This window comes from Ranitomeya imitator, chromosome 1 (genome assembly GCF_032444005.1).
Source record: "Ranitomeya imitator isolate aRanImi1 chromosome 1, aRanImi1.pri, whole genome shotgun sequence".
Taxonomy (NCBI): Eukaryota; Metazoa; Chordata; class Amphibia; order Anura; family Dendrobatidae; genus Ranitomeya; species Ranitomeya imitator.
The window spans coordinates 366045152-366069620 of NC_091282.1; the positions used below are offsets into that span (position 1 = coordinate 366045152).

At 48.0% G+C, this 24469-nt stretch overlaps 1 protein-coding gene across 1 annotated transcript in view; it reads left to right on the plus strand.

The window, feature by feature from the left end:
* Nucleotides 1-324: 324 nt before the first annotated feature.
* ABHD4 (abhydrolase domain containing 4, N-acyl phospholipase B) overlaps nt 325-24469 on the plus strand; it is a 29460-nt gene continuing 5315 nt past the window's right edge. The window contains exons 1-4 of the mRNA XM_069761388.1: nt 325-459; nt 8505-8593; nt 9428-9800; nt 17423-17577. Of these exons, the coding sequence (XP_069617489.1) occupies nt 407-459; nt 8505-8593; nt 9428-9800; nt 17423-17577 (670 nt within the window). The 5' untranslated portion in view covers nt 325-406. The remainder of the gene's footprint in view (nt 460-8504; nt 8594-9427; nt 9801-17422; nt 17578-24469) is intronic.

Sequence of the window (24469 nt, forward strand, 5' to 3'; positions counted from 1 at the left end):
ATTTGCCGGATTGTGCTTGATGGCAAAAAACAGATGTGTGAAAGTGGCAGCATAAGAATGTCATCAGTGTTTGCTTCCTGGGCACAGCTGCCCCTTCCCATCACAGAGCCCACCGTGCCTCACCATGACACAGCAGGATCCAGCAATGACGCAAGGAGCAGAAACAACACCGCCCCCTCCCTGACAGCTTGTGTAACTCTCTCCGCCCCGCCCACACTGGCCCCGCCCACTCCTGCTCATTACACTACAGACACCGGGCAGATTCCCTGATGTGGGCGGTGGCATCTCCTAGACACGCCCTCCAGACTGACAGCACCGCCCCTACTGTCATAGCCATCCCCAGGCTCCGCCCTCCGCAGTCAGGTCGGTCAGTCCGGTGAGGAGCAGCGTTTATCACGGCCGTGTGATGCCAGGACTCCAGGAGAACGACCCTGTGATGGCCGAGCAGCTGGAGGAGCGGTGAGTGGCCGCGGCGGGCGGCACATGGACGGTAATGGAGGCCGCACCGTACACAGGCCGGGCCCCAGTGTGTAAACAGCTACAGGTGGCTGATGCCTGACTGCCAGGAAACTACAACTCCCAGCAAGCACTGGGGAGACTGCCTGTGCCTTCCCCGGCTGGCTCCGGCGTCGCCCCATCATTGCTGCCTGCTGGAATCCTGCTTCTGTTCAGGGCAGGCAGGATGGGGTTACATTAGTGGCACCTGCAGAACTGGTCTTACACCCTGAGGGCATCTTCAGTAAGATTTCACCAGAGGTACACCACCCCTTTAACGGCCCCATGTCCCGAGAGCGGAGACTCCGTGGTGTAATGTGGGTGGCCAGCACCTAGGACAAGGCAAGTATTGTGCCCCTAACCCTGGAGTAACGCGCCGAGTATGCGCCCTTAAAGGGAATGTGTCGTGTCCCCAAACACATAACGTCCAGATTAGGAGTGTTACAATGCAGTCCAGTCACTTAAGAGACCATTGTATTCCTCCTTGTGGGCTGTCAGTCAGTGGCAGGTCATGCTTGGATACACTGTGTGCCCAGCTATCGGTCAGTGTCGGTGTGTGCTTATATACACTGCTCACTGTGTGCCCAGCTATCGGTCAGTGTCGGTGTGTGCTTATATACACTGCTTACTGTGTGCCCAGCTATCGGTCAGTGTCGGTGTGTGCTTATATACACTGTGTGCCCAGCTATCGGTCAGTGTCGGTGTGTGCTTATATACACTGTGTGCCCAGCTATCGGTCAGTGTCGGTGTGTGCTTATATACACTGTGTGCCCAGCTATCGGTCAGTGTCGGTGTGTGCTTATATACACTGCTCACTGTGTGCCCAGCTATCGGTCAGTGTCGGTGTGTGCTTATATACACTGTGTGCCCAGCTATCGGTCAGTGTGTGCTTATATACACTGTGTGCCCAGCTATCGGTCAGTGTCGGTGTGTGCTTATATACACTGTGTGACCAGCTATCGGTCAGTGTCGGTGTGTGCTTATATACACTGCTCACTGTGTGCCCAGCTATCGGTCAGTGTCGGTGTGTGCTTATATACACTGCTTACTGTGTGCCCAGCTATCGGTCAGTGTCGGTGTGTGCTTATATACACTGTGTGCCCAGCTATCGGTCAGTGTCGGTGTGTGCTTATATACACTGTGTGCCCAGCTATCGGTCAGTGTCGGTGTGTGCTTATATACACTGTGTGCCCAGCTATCGGTCAGTGTCGGTGTGTGCTTATATACACTGCTCACTGTGTGCCCAGCTATCGGTCAGTGTCGGTGTGTGCTTATATACACTGTGTGCCCAGCTATCGGTCAGTGTCAGTGTGTGCTTATATACACTGTGTGCCCAGCTATCGGTCAGTGTCGGTGTGTGCTTATATACACTGTGTGCCCAGCTATCGGTCAGTGTGTGCTTATATACACTGTGTGCCCAGCTATCGGTCAGTGTCGGTGTGTGCTTATATACACTGTGTGACCAGCTATCGGTCAGTGTCGGTGTGTGCTTATATACACTGTGTGCCCAGCTATCGGTCAGTGTCGGTGTGTGCTTATATACACTGTGTGCCCAGCTATCGGTCAGTGTCGGTGTGTGCTTATATACACTGTGTGCCCAGCTATCGGTCAGTGTCAGTGTGTGCTTATATACACTGTGTGCCCAGCTATCGGTCAGTGTCGGTGTGTGCTTATATACACTGCTCACTGTGTGCCCAGCTATCGGTCAGTGTCGGTGTGTGTGCTTGCATACACTGCTCACTGTGTGCCCAGCTTTCGGTCAGTGTCGGTGTGTGCTTACATACACTGCTCACTGTGTGCCCAGCTATCGGTCAGTGTCGGTGTGTGTGCTTACATACACTGCTCACTGTGTGCCCAGCTATCGGTCAGTGTCGGTGTGTGTGCTTACATACACTGCTCACTGTGTGCCCAGCTATCGGTCAGTGTCGGTGTGTGTGCTTACATACACTGCTCACTGTGTGCCCAGCTATCGGTCAGTGTCGGTGTGTGCTTACATACATACACTGCTCACTGTGTGCCCAGCTATCGGTCAGTGTCGGTGTGTGCTTACATACACTGCTCACTGTGTGCCCAGCTATCGGTCAGTGTCGGTGTGTGCTTACATACATACACTGCTCACTGTGTGCCCAGCTATCGGTCAGTGTCGGTGTGTGCTTACATACACTGCTCACTGTGTGCCCAGCTATCGGTCAGTGTCGGTGTGTGCTTACATACACTGCTCACTGTGTGCCCAGCTATCGGTCAGTGTCGGTGTGTGCTTACATACATACACTGCTCACTGTGTGCCCAGCTATCGGTCAGTGTCGGTGTGTGCTTACATACACTGCTCACTGTGTGCCCAGCTATCGGTCAGTGTCGGTGTGTGCTTACATACATACACTGCTCACTGTGTGCCCAGCTATCGGTCAGTGTCGGTGTGTGCTTACATACATATACTGCTCACTGTGTGCCCAGCTATCGGTCAGTGTCGGTGTGTGCTTACATACATACACTGCTCACTGTGTGCCCAGCTATCGGTCGGTGTGTGCTTACATACCCTGCTCACTGTGTGCCCAGCTATCGGTCAGTGTCGGTGTGTGCTTAGATACGCTGCTCACTGTGTGCCCAGCTATCAGTCAGTGGTGGGGCGTGCTTGGATACACTGCTCACTGTGCCAAGCTATGACTGGAGCTGCCTCTGACTGAAAGCCGCCGGCTCCCAGTAGCCGCACTGTCAGTAAAGTGGCCTTACAGCATTATACCACTATTAACCCTATAGCTGCAGGCCAATAACATTTGGAGACATAACAGGTTCACTTTATAAACTGTTCTGCTATGAGTGATTGCTCCCAAAATATATAGGGCCGCGTCCCACAGAAACTGAAGTTTCTACTCTCCTGATCCGAGCGACCGAATCCTCTTGTCCCCACAGAGCTGGCCGTCACGTGGTACAAGGCAGTGACCTCTTTATGCCCCCTGCGCCAGGACTCTGCCGTCTTGTGGGCCTATTAGATGGTGGGAGATCCTGTTCGTCCACAGCATCCTATGTGATCCTATAGTCCAGCAGACAACAGGGGGTCATTTCCTTCTTGTGGCTGACCCTTTATTTAACAAGAGGGTGGGGCTTAGCGTGCTTTTCCTTACTGCTCACAGGGGGCAGCGGTGGGCTTCTGCTGCTGCCAGTTGTCTTACAGCCACACACCAGTCAGTTAAGTAGTGCATGGCTTTCCTCCTGGGATTCCCAGAAGTCTGTAATTTTTTTTTTCAGTTTTATTATTCTGGTAAGAACAAATCATTGAAATCCTCACTGACCGCCCTCCATTCTTGGTGACGAACGCGTGTCTGCGGCTCCGTTACTCTCCTATGGGGCTGTGATCCACGAGTCCTCAGTGGGGAGATTGGAGTGGCAGGCAGTGCCGATGTCCCACCCAAAGCACACATCCCCATTCTGATGATTGTTGAGGGCTCCCAAATATGTAGAGGTTCTCATCCATCCAGGGAACAGGTAATGTATTATCCTGTGATTATATTATAATCCCTGTCCCCATTAGAACCCAGAGGAAACCTACAAACTCCTTGGTGGGATTTGTACCCCCGCTCTGCACAACAGCCGTGCTAATCACTGAGCCATTTACCTATTTAACTGTAATAAAGGACAATATGGAATAATAGTAAAGGTGGTGATTAAGAAAGGACGGGCCGGGAAGTTGTCCTGCGTTGCTACAATAAGGCGCTGGCTGTATCCAGTTCCTGCCTATAATAACTAGTTCCCCGGTGTGGATGGGCCGGCACCCGGTGTGCTCGGAGTCACCACGGTGCTGCGATAACACGCCTGCGGTACCACAGCCCGGCACAAGGAGAACTCCTGTATATTCCCCTGCAGACCTTTGTGTCAGGTATCGGGTTCCAAGTAGTCAGGATTTTTTTTTTTTATCTGTATTTGTTTTGATTTTTGTTAAAGGGATCCTGCCCAAACCAGCAGAGCCTGGCTGCACCATTGCAGTCAGGTATTTTTCTCTGTGAAACTCTCTGGGGTGGGAGTCTCATCCCTTTACCTGGAAAAGATTATATTTCTTGTTATATTTAGAAATCTTTTTTTTTTCATAGTTTTTCTTACTACTTTTTTGTTGATGGGGACCACTGGCAAATGGTCAGAGTCTGGCAAAACCCGATTCTCCTGATCAGTTCTGTTCCGCACACGTTTCATACAGTGGCCGCCATTTGTCACACCTGTATGAAGACTTGTATTTTGCCTGTAAAGAGGCACGATTCTGTAAAGTCATGGATGAATGGCGCGATAATACTGGTTACATAAATGGTGAAGAAATCCGCTTTGTAGTTCTTCTGTAATCCCCATACTAAATACTGTAGATTGTGGTGCCCAGGGGCTGGACTGTACACGGGGTCTTCTCCTGGTCGCTGCTTTCTCAGTGGTCTGCCTTCTTGGGCAGCACATGCTCCCATTGAGTTCTAGGGTCGGCTGTAATGGAATGGCGCAGTCATTGCCGAAGGGCCGGGGATCAGTTCGATCTGTATTGCAGCCATGTCTTTACTTAGATCCCAGTGTCAGTGCAAACCTTGAGTCACACTGTATAACCCAGTGTCAGTGCAAACCTTGAGTCGCACGGTATAACCCAGTGTCAGTGCAAACCTTGTCACACAGTATAACCCAGTGTCAGTGCAAACCTTGTCACACAGTATAACCCAGTGTCAGTGCAAACCTTGTCACACAGTATAACCCAGTGTCAGTGCAAACCTTGAGTCACACTGTATAACCCAGTGTCGGTGCAAACCTTGAGTCACACAGTATAACCCAGTGTCGGTGCAAACCTTGAGTCACACAGTATAACCCAGTGTCAGTGCAAACCTTGAGTCACACAGTATAACCCAGTGTCAGTGCAAACCTTGAGTCACACAGTATAACCCAGTGTCGGTGCAAACCTTGAGTCACACAGTATAACCCAGTGTCGGTGCAAACCTTGAGTCACACAGTATAACCCAGTGTCAGTGCAAACCTTGAGTCACACGGTATAACCCAGTGTCGGTGCAAACCTTGAGTCACACAGTATAACCCAGTGTCAGTGCAAACCTTGAGTCACACGGTATAACCCAGTGTCAGTGCAAACCTTGAGTCACACGGTATAACCCAGTGTCGGTGCAAACCTTGAGTCACTCAGTGCAAACCTTGAGTCGCACGGTATAACCCAGTGTCAGTGCAAACCTTGAGTCACACAGTATAACCCAGTGTCAGTGCAAACCTTGAGTCACACAGTATAACCCAGTGTCAGTGCAAACCTTGAGTCACACGGTATAACCCAGTGTCGGTGCAAACCTTGAGTCACTCAGTGCAAACCTTGAGTCGCACGGTATAACCCAGTGTCGGTGCAAACCTTGAGTCACACTGTATAACCCAGTGTCAGTGCAAACCTTGAGTCACACTGTATAACCCAGTGTCAGTGCAAACCTTGAGTCGCACGGTATAACCCAGTGTCGGTGCAAACCTTGAGTCACACTGTATAACCCAGTGTCAGTGCAAACCTTGAGTCGCACGGTATAACCCAGTGTCAGTGCAAACCTTGTCACACAGTATAACCCAGTGTCAGTGCAAACCTTGAGTCACACTGTATAACCCAGTGTCAGTGCAAACCTTGAGTCGCACGGTATAACCCAGTGTCGGTGCAAACCTTGAGTCACACTGTATAACCCAGTGTCAGTGCAAACCTTGAGTCACACGGTATAACCCAGTGTCGGTGCAAACCTTGAGTCACACTGTATAACCCAGTGTCAGTGCAAACCTTGAGTCGCACGGTATAACCCAGTGTCAGTGCAAACCTTGAGTCGCACAGTATAACTTTATACTTAATTTTTATTTACTTCTTTGTAGTTGGCCGTACTCTTCGGTACTCAAAGAATTCCAAATTTAACCCAAAAGGACACCGTTCTAACATATAGTTACTCTGATACAGCCTCTCCCGGAGGGAGACATTGAATACTGGCGAAGGCCTCATTGTTGGTGTGAACACGGTTCTATCTTCCTGCACATATTTGGCGGAGTCATATATGCATGTTACTTATGTCTGAATCTGGCCCAAGGGTGAATTCACACACCACAGGTTTGTTGCAGACACTTGTACAATTTCTATCCAATGCATTTGGATTAGTTTTTGTAACCCCTCCTCCTATTACAATGAATACATTAGAAATGTCCTCCACAAATCTGCTGAGTGTGAATTCACCCTATGCCACATTCAGTAAGGAGGACACACGGTCCATTGAGCACTGTGGCCCCTTCAGATTTTTCTGGCCACATAGCTACTGATAACGTGGGCACTGCCCGTGCATGGGGGCATTGGTAAAGGGGATCACTTTCACTGTTTCATTACTTTTCTCTTTCCTCTCCTTTTCTTTCAGGTGCCTTTGACTAGTTTCATGGCATCAATCTTATTCTCTCATTTCCTGAATATCTCTGTGCAGTTGGGCTGGGTAAAGCAAGGTACTTACTGGTAGGATCAAAGAAACTGAGATGTGTGCCGGTGCTGGTCTAGGTCCTGGGATCAAACACTGTGTACAACCTTGTGTGATCGAGTAAAGGTGGCCGCCTACATTAGACTAATAGTCCAGAAACTGCAGTAGTCCATGAGCATTGGTCAAGTCAGCCAGGCCAGGTGGCGGAGCGGGGCGCGTCCAGGTGGCGGAGCGGGGCGCGTCCAGGTGGCGGAGCGGGGCGCGTCCAGGTGGCGGAGCGGGGCGCGTCCAGGTGGCGGAGCGGGGCGCGTCCAGGTGGCGGAGCGGGGCGCGTCCAGGTGGCGGAGCGGGGCGCGTCCAGGTGGCGGAGCGGGGCGCGTCCAGGTGGCGGAGCGGGGCGCGTCCAGGTGGCGGAGCGGGGCGCGTCCAGGTGGCGGAGCGGGGCGCGTCCAGGTGGCGGAGCGGGGCGCGTCCAGGTGGCGGAGCGGGGCGCGTCCAGGTGGCGGAGCGGGGCGCGTCCAGGTGGCGGAGCGGGGCGCGTCCAGGTGGCGGAGCGGGGCGCGTCCAGGTGGCGGAGCGGGGCGCGTCCAGGTGGCGGAGCGGGGCGCGTCCAGGTGGCGGAGCGGGGCGCGTCCAGGTGGCGGAGCGGGGCGCGTCCAGGTGGCGGAGCGGGGCGCGTCCAGGTGGCGGAGCGGGGCGCGTCCAGGTGGCGGAGCGGGGGCGCGTCCAGGTGGCGGAGCGGGGCGCGTGCAGGTGGCGGAGCGAGACGCAAGTCATTCTGTTTCTGGAAGCATTATTTCTAATAGAGTACAGCCGTTGTAGCTAGTGATATCGCTTAAAGGACATGAAGGCCTTATAGGGAGCAATTATTTTGACTCAAATACATTTTTTTTTGTTGCAAAAATGATTTCTAGTCTAGGGCTTCATTAATAATCTTGTAGCGGTTTGCTTGCAGCCTCTGGGTATTTAGTACATATCAGACTGCAGAATGAGTTACCATCAGAACAAGACTGACTGGTGTCTCTCCTCTCCTGAATGACCTTTTAGGCCGGGATCACACATGCGGGTAATACGCCCGAGTCTCGCATGGTAATACCCGGCATTGCCGCCTTCTCTCTGGAGCGGAGCGTGAACTGCATGTATTGCTATGCGGCTGCACTAGCCGCTCCTGAGTGACAGCGGCAATGCCGGGTATTACCATGCGAGACTCGGGCGTATTACCCGCATGTGTGATCCCGGCCTTACACAGATTTATGACCACATTCAAATTCAACTGGTCTTAAATCTGCTTGGAAGCAGATCCAGAAGAAGGGCTGAAGTACCCGCAATATAAGCGGCTTAATACAAAGCACTGTGGACAATAATATAGACCCGACAGGTACGAGAATTGTTTGTATCTGCCATTTTCAGACTGTACACTAGAATTTGCCATCAGCAATGTGTACAACAGTAGTATGATGTAAAGGAAATGCATTGATTGATCTGTATCAGCTAAACCAATTTTTTGAGAACTTCTACTTATGTCTTATTCAATTTTTTCTTTCTTTTTTTTTTTTTTTGCCACAGGTCTCAGAGTTGGTTGACTGGCTGGATCCCATCTTGGTGCCCCACCTCCATGTCTCAGTTAAAGGCTGTCGAGTCCAGGATTCTTCAGTGTAAGGAGCAAATATCAGTAGAACTTATTCCCTTTAACACTTCAGAAGTCATCAGTCAAGAGATTTTTGCTATGTAATCTGACAGTAGAATGCGGTTATGGACAGAGACCCTGATTCCAGTGATGTGTCGCTCATTAATATACTGGGTGCAGCAGTTGTGGTAGTTACAGTAGTTGTCTCTGCTGCAGATCTAGCAGTGCTCGGTTGTTGCGCTGTGTATAACGTGCCCACGCCACAGCTTTCTGTGTACATTGTATGATGACAGACAGCTGTTAATAAGTGCTGTTGGCTAGGTTGGATTAGGAGGCGCAAGGCCAGTTGTCCTGGAGTGATAATCTCCTGCTGATAAAACACTGATTGTATTTACAGCAGCACACAGCCCAGTAAGTGACACATCCGTGGAATTGGGGTCTCTGCACCTACATTATGGTGCCCTCAGATTACATGGCAAAATCCCGGGGACAGATTCCCTTTCCAAAAGAAAGGGCACCTTTGTTAATATGACCACTTTCAAATACAGACCAGATTTCCTGTTTGAGTTTCAGTTCCATCTTTGTTAGCATATTGGCCATCTTCATGGGAAGAAACTGTTTTAATGCTATTTTGGTTGGTTGATTTCCTGGGTAAAGATGACAATGACCCTTACCAGTGAAACCTTTTGTTCCATTTTGCATGACATGGCATCCTGACTGTGCAGGACCCCTAGGATCTTGAGAATGAATGGGCCGTAGGGCTGATTTACTTACTCAGGTTTTCTCATTGGAGAAAACCTATTTAGGAGTGTGATTTCTTTGCTCTTTTTAATTCCCCATTCATATGCTTATTCTCACTTAGGTATCCGGAACAGATTTTCTGCTCGCTATATCTCTCTACCGGATCAGAATAAGATATGGACTCTGACCGTGAGCCCTGAGGTCCGAGACAAGACTCCCCTAGTGATGGTTCATGGATTCGGTGGAGGAGTGGGACTCTGGATCCAGAACATAGACCATCTGAGTACTGGCCGAACCCTTCATGCTTTCGATCTGTTGGGATTCGGACGCAGCTCCCGACCAAGCTTTCCTGGCGATCCCGAGGGCGCAGAAGAGCAATTTGTTTCCTCCATTGAGCAATGGCGGCAGGAAATGGGGATCAACGATATGATTCTTCTGGGTCACAGTTTAGGGGGATTTTTAGCTACATCCTACTCCATGAAATTCCCTCAGAGGTGAGAAAACGACTTGTCATTGTTCAGTATCCTAAAATATACTCTGCGTCCAATGATCAAAGGAGAAATTGGCCATAGCATATTTTATAGATTAGATGAAGGATCTTTATCCTGAAGTTCGGAGTTTTTCTGGTACTATAGAATAGTGGCGATCACGGCTCTGCTGCTGGTTCCCGGGATCTTCAGGAAATACTGTAGGTCTGGTGACCGAGCTGCTGGGTCCAAAGGTGTTCATACACGTTAGATAAAAGTATTTTCATGATTAATCAACCATTGAGCAAACAATCGCCTGGTGAACACCATCTTATATATCGAAATCCATGTTCTCTAATCCTGTTTCAGGAATATTCTTTTAGCGAAAGTTTGCTCATGGCAGAAAGATATTTAGGATGAAAAATGTAGACACCGCTGACTTTCCAGGTGATTTATGGTCTGTGATGCGGTAATGAAGACCGTAAGGCCTTTAGAAAAATATTCCAGAATGTTTCCTCATAGAAAGTGAAGAATGGAACGCCTACGGTGATATCCGTAACGGAGATTGGGGCAGAACTTCCATTAGATGCCTTTATCCTCTACTTTCCCCTGTTGTGATTTTTTTTTTTTCTTTTTTGCTCTCATCACCTTCTCTACTTGTTATCTTTATGGATGTATATCCTTTCATATCTGTTTAACCACTTAGATGCTGCTGTCAAAATTGTCTGCATCATATAAATGGTTAACAGAGTGTGGGGGCTTTCTATTTAACCCTATCGGCGCCCTGAGATCATGATTGTGTGGTCCTGATGTTTGCCATGGCAATTCACGGCCAAATAGCGACCTTAGAGTCTCCCGGCTATAGTTACATAGTTATTAAGGTTGAAGGAAGACTATATGTCCATCTAGTTCAACCCATAGCCTAACCTAACATGCCCTAACATGTTGATCTAGAGCAGTGGTTCTCAACCTTTCTAATGCCGTGACCCCGCAATACAGTTCCTCATGTTGCGGTGACCCCCAACCCAAAAAATAATTTTGGTGGCTACTTTAAAACTGTAATTTTATTAGTTATGATTCGGAATGTAAATATCTGATATGCATTATGTATAGAGGTAATACAGAGATCACTGGTGACATTATACACAGGACCTCTATATAGTATACAGTGTATAGTGTCAGTGTATAGGTAACACTGACTCACCAGTGACGTCTCTAGGTGAAGTCCTTCATCTTTCATCCAGCACAGACCGCCATCATTCCTTCCAGCCAGGACTCGTTTCTGCAGGAAATAACAGTTATCTAGAGCTCCGCTTGCAGAACACATTACTTAATTTTTCACAACTTCTACATTACACCACATGAAGATAAAAAGGCGATATAGTGTCACTCTGCACAGTAACAGGACCGCCCCCCCATTTAAAACAGTATACTCAAAAAATAAAATAAATACATCACTGCAGTAATAATATCCCTTAATTATCCCCTATTATGCCTATGGTAACACTATTCCCCACCCTGGCCCCGTTTATCTCATTCCTGGCTCCAGCCATATGTTCTCCCATCCTGCCCTCATGAGTATCCATTCTACTCCATAAGATCTCCCCATCCTGCCCCACCAGCCTCCATCGTATCCGTCCTGCCCCATGATCCAATCCTGCCCCGTGTCTCCAATCATGCCCCGTATCTACATTCTGCCCATGCCTCAAATCCTGCCCCCAGTGTGTCCAGCATATTACCCCCATGTTGTCCAGCAATCTGCCCCAGTGTGTCCAGCATATTACCCCCATGTTGTCCAGCAATCTGCCCCAGTGTGTCCAGCATATTACCCCCAGTGTGTCCAGCAATCTGCCCCAGTGTCCAGCATTGCCCCAGTGTGTCCAGAAGTCTGCCCCAGGGTCTCCAGCATTGCCTCAATGTGTCCAGAAATCTGCCAAAGGGTCTCCAGTATTGCCCCAGTGTGTCCAGCAATCTGCCCCATAGTCTCCTGTATTGCCCCAGTGTGTCCAGCAATCTGCCCCATAGTAGTCTCCTGTATTGCCCCAGTGTGTCCAGCAATCTGCCCCATGGTCTCCAGCATTGCCCCAGTGTGTCCAGCATTCTGCCCCATGGTCTCCTGTATTGCCCCAGTGTGTCCAGCAATCTGCCCCATGGTCTCCAGTATTGCCCCAGTGTGTCCAGCAATCTGCCCCATAGTAGTCTCCTGTATTGCCCCAGTGTGTCCAGCAATCTGCCCCATAGTAGTCTCCTGTATTGCCCCAGTGTGTCCAGCATTCTGCCCCATGGTCTCCTGTATTGCCCCAGTGTGTCCAGCAATCTGCCCCATAGTCTCCTGTATTGCCCCAGTGTGTCCAGCAATCTGCCCCATGGTCTCCAGCATTGCCCCCAGACAGTCAGACATAAAGAGAAAAAAAAAAAAAGTAAAATCCTCACCTCTCCCGTTCCTAGCGCAGGTCTGGTGCAGCCAGTCAGCGTCTCTCCGGCTCTGCGACGCTCAGGACAGAGAGGCAGAGCGGCGCGCACAGTAGTCACGTCATCGCGCCCTCTGCTCTGAGACGTCGCAGAGTCAGAGGACGCTGCAGCTGCCGGCGCCGCAGGAACCAATAGAGGTGAGTATTAGAGCGGGGGCGGGGCCCGGGGGTGGGGGGAGCTGGCCCTGGTCGTGGCGGCGGACGGCGCCGCCCGAAGATTTAAAGGGGCGTCTTTTTTTTTTTTTTTTTTTTTTTTCTTCTTCTCCCCCCTTCCTACGCCACTGGTGGCGACCCCTGTGTTTTGGTCGTTCGACCCCCCTCGGGGTCGCGACCCCCAGGTTGAGAACCGCTGATCTAGAGGAAGGCAAAAAAAAAACCCATGTGGCAAAGAGTAAGCTCCACATTGGGGAAAAAAATTCCTTCCCGACTCCACATACGGCAATCAGACTAGTTCCCTGGATCAACGCCCTATCAAGGAATCTAGTGTATATACCCTGTAACATTATACTTTTCCAGAAAGGTATCCAGTCCCCTCTTAAATTTAAGTAATGAATCACTCATTACAACATCATACGGCAGAGAGTTCCATAGTCTCACTGCTCTTACAGTAAAGAATCCGCGTCTGTTATTATGCTTAAACCTTTTTTCCTCCAGACGTAGAGGATGCCCCCTTGTCCCTGTTTCAGGTCTATGATTAAAAAGATCATCAGAAAGGTCTTTGTACTGTCCCCTCATATATTTATACATTAAAATAAGATCACCCCTTAGTCTTCGTTTTTCCAAACTAAATAGCCCCAAGTGTAATAACCTGTCTTGGTATTGCAGACCCCCCAGTCCTCTAATAACCTTGGTCGCTCTTCTCTGCACCCGCTCCAGTTCAGCTATGTCTTTCTTATACACCGGAGACCAGAACTGTGCACAGTATTCTAAGTGTGGTCGAACTAGTGACTTGTATAGAGGTAAAATTATGTTCTCCTCATGAGCATTTATGCCTCTTTTAATGCTTCCCATTATTTTATTTGCCTTTGTAGCAGCTGCCTGACACTGGCCCCTGAATATGAGTTTGTCATCCACCCATACACCCAGGTCTTTTTCATTGACGGTTTTGCCCAGAGTTTTAGAATTAAGCGCATAGTTATACATCTTATTACTTCTACCCAAGTGCATGACCTTACATTTATCCCCATTAAAGCTCATTTGCCATTTATCAGCCCAAGCTTCTAGTTTACATAAATCATCCTGTAATATAAAATTGTCCTCCTCTGTATTGATTACCCTGCAGAGTTTAGTGTCCTCTGCAAATATTGAAATTCTACTCTGAATGCCCCCTACAAGGTCATTAATAAATATGTTAAAAAGAAGAGGGCCCAATACTGACCCCTGTGGTACCCCACTGCTAACCGCGACCCAGTCCGAGTGTGCTCCATTAATAACCACCCTTTGTTTCCTATCCCTGAGCCAGCTCTCAACCCACTTACACATATTTTCCCCTATCCCCATTATTCTCATTTTATGTATCAACCTTTTGTGTGGCACTGTATAAAAAGCTTTTGAAAAGTCCATATACACTACATCCACTGGGTTCCCTTGGTCCAATCCGGAACTTACCTCTTCATAGAAACTGATCAAATTAGTCTGACATGAGCGGTCCCTATAGCAGCATGTTTAGAAGTTAGCGGCATTTAGGTGGTAAAAATACACATTGTCATTCCTGTCATGTCACTTTGCATTAATTCCTGAAGATCACATGAAGGGTTAATAAACTACCTGACTGCAGTTTTCAATATGTCAGGGGGTGCGGTTTTTAAAAGTATCACTTTGGGAGGTTTCCAATATATGGGACCCCTAGAGTCACTTCAAACCTGGATTGGTCCCTAAAAATATAAATTTTGTACATTTCCTTGAAAAAATGAAAAAAATACTATATTTGTAAACTTCCTAAAATGCTAACAAAATAAAATAGCATTTTACAAATGGTAATGATGTAAAGCAGGCATGAGGGGAATGTTATTTATTACTGTTGCTCTGTGGTATGACTATCTGGATTAAAGGGATAACCATTCAAAGTTTAAAAATTGCACATTTGTTAAGATTTTTATCACATTTTTTTATATGTTTTGTGTTTGTTTATAAAAAAAAATATCAGCCAAAATGTAATATCACAAATTATAATGTGGCACGAAAAAACAGTCTCAAAATCACTGGGATTTGTTGAAGCGTTCCAGAGTTATGACCACATAAAGTGACACAGGTCAGATTTAAAAAATTTGGCCCAGTCACTAAGTAGTTAAGAATATGATTACGTTATCAAAGATGCTATTAATTTACAGAGCACCCCTCTTGTCTCATGTTCGGCAGACCCTCTTTTGGCTTATCTATTCACTGGCTATGACAGAAAAGGGGTTGAAAAGCTGTTACATTGGTTATAGAACTACCAGGACCAGATAGATCTGTGTACTTACAAAAGGTGCTAAATTAATAGGGTTGTCCTATACTTTAGTATTGATTGCCTATCCTCTAGGTTAGGTCCTTAATACCTAATCGTTGGGGATGCAACGCCCGGATCCTCACTGATCAGCTGCTCGCAGTCCTGGCTGGTTGTGATCAGTTGCAGAGATGCTCGGCACATCTCCGATAACTGCATAGTGGGGTACTGCAGATCCACCCTTATTAATTTTTTAATTTGAGAAGATACACAGAACCTGTCCTTGGCCACTGTACAGTTAATGGAGCTTTGCCATGCAGCTCTGCCACTGATCACATCCAAGTGACTAGCACACTCCAAAAGTGTTGTGATGTAAAGTGGGGCTTTTATTTACATACAGTATTCACAAACGTTTCGGTCGTTACTGCACCTTCATCAGTGTGCTAATATACTAGTATGCTTAAGAAGCCCCGAGTAGCAAGGTTAGATTGCAATAATAAAAAGCCTGAAGACATATAGGTCGCGGGGGTAGGCACAAGCTGCAGAGATACAATGGTGTGTCACAAGTGACACTAACTGCTGGATGGAGCAGGAGCCACGCGGTATGTACTGCCAGTATGGGCTGCAAAATAGTGCGCATGAGGTAGAAACAAGCTACTGAGATAGGGTAGTGTGTCACGGACTGACACTATCTGCGGAATGAAGCAGGAGGGACGTGGTATGTACCGCCAGTATGGGCTGCAAAATAGTGCTCAAGGGGTAGGCACAAATTGCTGAATGAAGCAGGGGCCACACGGTATATACCTCCAGTCTGGGCTGCAAGAATAGTGCGCACTATCCGCCTCATCAGCAACAGGAAGCACGCGGTGTCCATCGCAAGTGCTTCCTGTTGCTGATGAGGCGGATAGTGCGCACTATTCCTGCAGCCCAGACTGGCGGTGTATACCGTGTGGCCCCTGCTTCATTCAGCAGATAGTGTCAGTTAGTGTGTCACAATCTTATCTCCATCGTTTGTGCCTACCCCATGAGCGCTATTTTGCAGCCCATACTGGCGGTACATACCGCGTGCCTCCTGCATCATTCAGCAGATAGGGTAATGTGTCAGGGACTGTCACTATCTCAGTAGCTTGTTTCTACCTCATGCGCACTATTTTGCAGCCCATACTGGCAGTACATTCCGCGTGGCTCCTGCTCCATCCAGCAGTTAGTGTCACTTGTGACACACCATTGTATCTCTGCGGCTTGTGCCTACCCCCGCGACCTATATGTCTTCAGGCTTTTTATTATTGCAATCTAACCTTGCTACTCGGGGCTTCTTAAGCATACTAGTATATTAGCACACTGATGAAGGTGCAGTAACGACCGAAACGTTTGTGAATACTGTATGTAAATAAAACCCCCACTTTGCATCACAACACTTTTGGAGTGTGCTAGTCACTTGCGTTTTACATAGAGGCTTGGGAACCTATGACCGTGCACCTCCTCCTTTTAGCTGTGCTGAACTTTTCTATGTAACTACTGATCACATCCAGGCGATATCGTGAAGAACAGCTGGTTGGCAAGGTGGTCTGGTCCTTTCCAAGGATATGGTACTAAAGCCTATCCTAAGGATAGGTAATCTGTATTACAGTGCTGAGAAACCCCTTTAAGGCCATGTTCACACAGTGCGTTTTTTACTGCGGAACCGCAGCGGTTTTGCCGCTGCGGTTCCGCAGCTGTTTTCCATGCAGGGTACATAACAATGTAACCCTATGGAAAACAGTCACTGCTGTGCACATGATCCGGAATTTCGTTTAAAAAGCCACGCAGAATAGCTGCGGCAAAAAAGAAGGAGCATGTCACTTCTTTTTCCTGAACCGCAGCGGTTCTGCACCCATAGACCTCCATTGTGAGATCAAAACCGCAGTAAAACCCGCAGATCAAAAATATATCTGCGGGTTTTACTGCGATTTGATGTGCAGAACCGCTGCAGCAGGAAGTGCGGGGGAGCGGGCGGAAGTGCGTGGGCGGAGTGTGGCTGCCCCCCCGTGCTCCGATCCCGCCCCCCGTGCTCCGATGCCCCTCCCCCCGTGCTCCGATGCCCCCCCCCCCAGTGCTCCGATGCCCCCCCGTGCCCTAATCTCCCCCCCTTATACTTACCCGGCGTCCCGGTGTCCGTCCGGCCGTCTTCTCCCTGGGCGCCGCCATCTTGCAAAATGGCGGGCGCATGCGCAGTGCGCCCGCCGAATCTGCCGGCCGACAGATTCGCTCCAAAGTGCATTTTGATCACTGAGATATAACCTATCTCAGTGATCAAAATAAAAAAATAGTAAATGACACCCCCCCCACTTTGTCACCCCCATTGGTAGGGACAATAAAAAAATTAAGAATTTTTTTTTTTTTTTTTTTTCACTAAGGTTAGGGGTAGGGTTAGGGTTAGAAAACTGCATAAAAAAAAAGGATCAAAAAACGCATCAAAAAACGCATCAAAAAAGGACCAAAAAAAGGACCTGCGTTTTCTGCCAAGAGCTGCAGTTTTTTAAAAAAACAGTCCTGAAAAAAAAAGGATGGAAATCCTGAACGTGTGAACATACCCTAAGTCTTCTTCTGTAAGATGTATATGTTGCTTAATTGATATTTAATTTTTGTCTATTGCAGGGATTTTGTTTTTTACTGTTCATTACAGTAATATTTATCCATGGCTGTGATCATCTTTTACTAATGTTTTTTAGTCTAATAATTTTTATACTAATACAATCTGTTTTAATCTTCAGAGTGAAGCATCTGATTCTTGTTGATCCCTGGGGCTTCCCTGATGTACCTACAGACCCCAATGAGATTCGTTCACCCCCAGCCTGGGTGAAGGCTTTGGCAGCGGTGCTTGGGCGATCCAACCCTTTGGCAGTTGTCAGAGCAGCAGGACCTTGGGGTAAGTGCACGTTGTGTGGTCATCTTCCAGATAGATAAAATAGATGTTTAGAATAAAGAAAAAACTAAACTTTTGTTACAAAGCAAGACCCCCTAATATGTGCTAAGAAAACAGCCAAGACGCTGCTTATGTTGATCATGCATCCAGATAAAAGTGAAAAGCGGCACTTACCGGGTATGCCATTCATAAATCCTTTATTTCCAGTTCATTGGAACAAAGATTGGCAAAGCGGAGGGCAGGGAGTGTGCGGGGGAGGAGCGGAGAACAGCGGCCAGTCTGCGTAGCTGCTCTTCAACGGGGTCAGCTTCTTGATAGGGTAGGTAGGTACTGCCATGCCTTGCAGCTGAGGGTGGCACCCTAAAGCGTGATATGGCACCCCTACTCAGTCTGCTTACCCTCATTGACCCGAATACATGCTATCAGTATGACACCACGTTTTTCAATAAATTTAAAAGAATATGTATATATGTAGCAAAGGTCTCACCATCATCATGTCTAAAGTAATAAATATCTTCCATATATCCTATTGACCATTAATATAGAATATGAGCGACATAAAAGGATAAAAAGATTTTGACCTGCATGTCATATAACCTAAGAAGCTATGCTATTTTATAACTAGCTTCCATCACAATAAAGCAAACAAAATAAACAAAGATGATCATTACCACGTGAATGGGGAATAAGGGATGGCCATAAAATATCATTTTGAGTTAAAAAAATACAATGCCCCCAGAGATATTACCGTACAAGCCGAGATTTTCAGGCCATTTTTTTTAGGCTGAAAGTGCCCCTCTCGGATTATACTCGAGTAATTTTCCCTGGGGGTTGGTGGGGGAGCGTCAGGAGTGGCAGCTGTCACATCAAGCTCAACCCCACCTGATGCGTCTCTACACGTCCCTGCTTCTCAGATGGTCTCTGGCGCCTGCAGCTCTTCTTGTGTTCAGCAGTCACGTGGTACCGTTCATTAAAATAATGAATATGGATGCGCCTCCACTTCCATAGGCGTGAAGCGCATATTCATTACTTTAATGAGCGGGGCCATGTGACCACTGAACACAGGAACAAGCTGCCGATGCGCGCCAGAGACCATGGGAGAAGCGGGGACTTGCAGAGACCGCGCCAGGAGGGGTTGAGTATGACGGGGGAGGGTGAGCCATGCGATATTCACCTGTCCCCGTTCCACTTCCGCGCTGTCTCTTCTGGGAATTCTGGCTGTGATGTTCAGGTCAGAGGGCGCAATGTCGTGGTTAGTGCTCTATCTCTGCCTGAACAGTCACTGCAAAGAGCCTGGAAGACAGCGGCGCACGGTGGTGGAACGGGGACAGGTGAATATCGCAGGTGCCGGGGGCATGAGCCAGCGGCGACTCCGGCACCTGGCCCCCATAGTGTGCCGGTGTCCCCGCCTGCTTATTATTTTTATTTTTTTTTAATCACAGCAGCAGCATATGGGGCATTTTATGGGGCCATCAACCTTTATGGAGCAGCATATGGGGCATATTATTCTATGGAGCATCTTATGGGGCCATCATTAACCTTTGTGCAGCATTATATGGGGCATATTTTAATATGGAGCATCTTATGGGGCCCATCATGAGCTTATTGGTGCATTATTTGGGGCATATTTTGTATGGAGCATCTTATGGGGCCCATCATGAACTCTATGGAGCATTATATGGGGCTCCTGATTCAATATGGATATTCAAAAACATTTAACCTACTGATGTCTCAATCAATTTTACTTTTATTACTATCTATATTTATTTTTGAAATTTACCAGTAGCTGCTGCATTTCCCACCCTAGGCTTATACTCGAGTCAATAAGTTTTCCCAATTTTTTGTGGCAAAATTAGGGGGTCTCGGCTTATACTGTTCCTTTTTTGAAATGCTGTATTACTTCTATGCCAGTATTAATGGGACATACACCGTCCAAAAAGTTCAACTTTTGTCTGGTCAGTCAGAGTATTCTCCTAAAGTCTTGGGGATCATCAAAGTTTTCTGGCAAAACTGAGATGAGCTTTTGTTCTTACTCCTCAGCAGTGATTTTAGTCTTGGACCTCTGTGAAGCAGGCCATTTTTGGCAAGTCTTTCTTATGGTGGTGTCATGAATACTGACATTAATTGAGGCCTGCAGTTCTTTGGATGTTGTTGAGGGGTCTTTTCTGACCTCTTGGTTGAGTCTTTTCTGTACTCTTGGGGTAATTTTGGTTGGCTGGCCACTCCTGGGAAGTTTCACCAATGTTCAATGTTTTTTTCCATTTGTGGATAATGGCTCTCACTGTGGTCCCAAAGTTTTAGAAATGGCTTTATAACCTTTTCCAGACTCATAGATCTCTATTACTCTCTATCTCATTTGTTCCAGAATTTCTTTGGATTGTGGCTTTGTCTAGCTTTTGAGGTTCTTTTGGTCTACTTCACTTTGTCAGGCAGAACCTATTTAAGTGATTTCTTGATTTAGATCAATTGTGGCAGTAATCAGACCTGAGTGTGGTTAGGGAATTTGAACCCATCTTCCCAAAAATGTTGTAAACCAGTTACATTTATGTTTTAAGGTGGGGGTGGCAATTACCTTTTCACACAGGGTCCTGTAGGTTTGGATTTCTTTTTCCCTTAACCACTTTCCGACATCGGGCTTATATTTAAGCAGATGTCGGACACCCTCCCTTTGATGTGGGCTCCGGCGCTGAGCCCACATCTTTCCTGGCACCTATCAGCTGTTTCTCTAGTAACCCCCCACGACAGCACACCTGGAGGATGTTACCCCTTTCCTAATAGGGACAGGAAATTGACAAGAGGTTAAATAACCCCTCCCTCATCCTCCCCTCAGTGTTTTTTCCTGTCCCTACTAGGGATGAAGAGGTCATCCCAGGTGTGCTGTGCCGGCAGCGGTCACCGGGGGGAGTAGAGATTCCATGCCGGGCAGCTGGGGAGCAGACTTACCTCTCTTCCCCGAGCGCTGCTCCCGTCTCTCCGGACTCGGGACTTCCGCCACCAGTCCGCACCGATAAGGCAAGGTCTGGGCGGCATTCTTCGGCTGGAGGCCTCCCTGAGCTCTCCAGCCCCTCTCCTCCTCCAGCGCTGTGCGCGCGATGGGGGCTTCCGGTCTGAAGCCGGCGGCAGGAAGTGACGTCAGACGCCGGCCGGCTTCGGTACTCAGGAGGCTCCCTTTGCGTTCCACGCTGGAACGCATGACAGTTAGCGTGGATATCGGCGGTTTCTCCCCCCACATCCGGACATTGGAGGAGGAGGTCCTCTCACAGGAGGACAGGTGCTGTGTCCGGTCGCCTATTTAAGAGCCCCGGACAAGAAGACGTCTCAGGTAAGACCACAGTGTGGTGAAATCATGGAGACGTCTGCCTCGCGCTCTGCTCTTGCAGATCCCAGCACCATCCCGGCCCCAGTAAGTAATCTGGCCCAGGGTGTCCTTTCCCTGATGTGGGTTGTAGTCTTATGATTCCTTCTCCCCTTCTTTTTTAGGGGGACAAGGAACCCACATCAGGAAGTAAAACAAAAACTTCCCGCAAATGCGCAGTTTGTATGAAGAAGCTGTCCTCTTCATACAAGAAGTCATTGTGCAAAGAATGCACAGACAAAATAATCAGAGAGGAACAGCCATCCCTGATAGAAGAGATTAAAACCTTAATCCAGCAGGAGATTAAAACATCTCTGGCCACTCTTTCCCAGCCTACACCATCTCCTAGTGCCCCTCCTGAGGCTAAGAAAAGGAAACTTAATCCACAGGAGGAAGAGCAGGAGGACTCTCAAGGAATTCTTCAGGACAGGCTTATTCTACGATTAGACCCATCCTTTCTCCCAAAGGTCGTCTCCGATTTCCACAAATCGCAGGAGATAATTCTTCCATCATTCTATCAAGAACCAAAGAATGAGGAAGAGGAACATTTCCATACTTTGGATGTTCGAAGAATGGTACTCTATTATCTTCATGCATCAGAGAAGATTAGAAAGGATCAAAATCTGTTTATTCATCTTCTCGGCCAGAATAAAGGGAAGAAGACTTCCAGATCCACAATTGCAAATTGGATCAAAAGAGCAATCCTGGAGGCTTATCAAATTCAAGGCCTTCCACCACCAGAAAAGCTCACAGCCCATTCTACTAGAGCAACAGCTGTCTCCTGGGCCGAGAAAGCCAGTGCTTCCATCGAGCAAATATGCAGAGCGGCTACGTGGTCCTCGGTCCATACGTTCTCCAAACATTACAGGCTTGACCTGATGTCAAAAGAAGACTTAGCCTTCGGAGAAAAAGTCCTTAGTGCTGTAGTCCCTCCCTAAAAATTACTCTTGGGTACTGCTCCAGGTGTGCTGTCGTGGGGGGTTACTAGAGAAAATAGAATTATTCTTACCGTTAATTCGGTTTCTAGTAACCCACCACGACAGCAGGAGTAATCCCTCCCTTTGCTTAATATACGTTCTGAAAAGAATAAATATAATTTGAAGCATTCATTCTCCTGTGGTCCTTTATAATAACACTGAGGGGAGGATGAGGGAGGGGTTATTTAACCTCTTGTCAATTTCCTGTCCCTATTAGGAAAGGGGTAACATCCTCCAGGTGTGCTGTCGTGGTGGGTTACTAGAAACCGAATTAACGGTAAGAATAATTCTATTTTTGAACAGCTAACATGTACCCACAATAGCCGCGGGTGGAATCGCGATCCACCCGCGGCTATTAACCCATTAAATGCCACTGACGGCAGCATTTAACTTGCGCTTCTGGCCATTGGGCCGGAAACCCACCCACCGGTGATCCCTGTCACGTGATTGTGGGTCACTGGTTCATTGTCATGACCTCTATGGTTGCCACTGCTGGATTGCTGTGAGCGCTACCCAGTGGTCGGCGCTCATAGCAAGTGAGTAATTCTACTACACAGAGGAGATCTGATCATCGCCTCTATATAGCAGAGCCAATCGGATTGTGGCAGCTTCTAGTCTCCTATGGAGATTATTGAGGCATGCCAAAAGTTTAACCCCTTTCTGCCAGCTGACGGAATAGTACGTCAGCTGGCAGTATCTCCCACTTTGAGCCCACCTCAAACCCGCGACGTGTCAGCTGTTTTCAACAGCTGATATGTGCCCGCAATAGGCGCCAGCGGAATTGTGATCCACCCGTGCCAATTAACTAGTTAAATGCCGCTGTCAAACGCTGACAGCGGCACTTAACAAGCGCTTCCGGCCACCTGGCCTGAAATACGCGCACCGCTGACCCTTGTCCCGTGATTGGGGGTCATCGGTGCGTTACCATCACAACCTCAGGTCTCCTGGAGACCTTTATGGTTGTTGATGACTGATTGCTATGAGCGCCACCCTGTGGTCGGCGCTCATAGCAGCGCTGTAATTCAGCTACATGGAGGTGATCTGGGCATCCTTAAAAAAATAAAATAAAAAAAAAGTACCTAAACACTAACAGGCTGCTAATTCCAGCTTACTTGCCTGTTGTGCCCGGCACATTTCTTCCCCAGTGCAGAGCGGTCACCAATATATTTCTATATCGGTAAGACCATTCACCCTCTGTTTGTTCGCTTCCTGGGACATTTTAAATCCATCATTAGGGAAAAAGGTTCCAGGCAGCTTATTGATCACATGCATGAAAAGTATGCAGGGAATCCAGACTTGGTGACATTTGCAGGATTGGAACAGGTTTTCTTCAAGGGGGGCCATCTCCACAGACTATTGATGCAAAAGGAATCCAGATGGATTCTGTGCACGTTCACGTGCACGCAGGGTCCCTCTGGACTTAACAATAAAAAAGACATGACTAGGGTTGAGCGACTTTTCTTTTTATAGGATCGGGTCGGGTTTCACGAAACCCGACTTTTTCAAAAGTCGGGGCGAGTGAAATCGGCCGATCCTATAGAAAAGTCTGGGTCGGCCGAAACACGAAACCCAATGCAGTGCATTGGGTTTCTAATGGTTCCCAGGGTCTGAAGGAGAGGAAACTCTCCTTCAGGCCCTGGGATCCTTATTTAAGTGTAAAATAAAGAATCAAAATAAAAAATATTGATATACTTACCCTCGGACGCGCCCTGGTTCTCACCGGCAGACTTCCTTCCTAAGAATGAGCGCCTGAAGGACCTTCGATGACGTCGTGGCTTGTGATTGGTTGCGTGAGCGGTCACATGGGCGTCACGCGACCAATCACAAGCCGCGACGTCATCTAAGGTCCTTCAGGCGCTGATTCTTAGGAAGGAAGGCTGCGGGTTAGAACCAGGGCGCGTCAGAGGGTGAGTATATACCTATTAGGAATATACTCACCCTCGGACGCTTCCTTCCTAAGAATTAGCGCCTGAAGGACCTTAGATGACGTCGCGGCTTGTGATTGGTCGTGTGACCGCCCATGTGACCGCTCACGCGACCAATCACAAGCCGCAACGTCATCGAAGGCCCTTCAGGCGCTCATTCTTAGGAAGGAAGGCTGCCGGTTGGTACCAGGGCGCGTCCGAGGGTGAGTATATCAATATTTTTTTATTTTTATTCTTTATTTTACACTTAAATATGAATTCCGATACCGATTCCCGATATCTTAAACATATCGGAACTCTGTATCGGAATTCCGATTCCAGATTCAGAAGATCGCCGACCTTATGGTCGACCCCACACAGGGGTCGGGTTTCATGAAACCCAACTTTGCCAAAAGTTGGCGACTTCTGAATCTGGCCGACCCGTTTCGCTCAACCCTAGACATGACTATGTTTTTGTAGAATGTTTTTATCTGAATTAATATTACAGATGCATTTTTAAATGTCTTGAGGTTCATTTTCTGTTTTGTTTGCCATTTTGTGTTGGGAGGAGTGACCTTTTGCCTTACACTAATGGGTGTTAGAGTCACCTGTGAGGTATTTCCCTCACTATAATGGGGTACCTCGTCACTTCCTGCCAG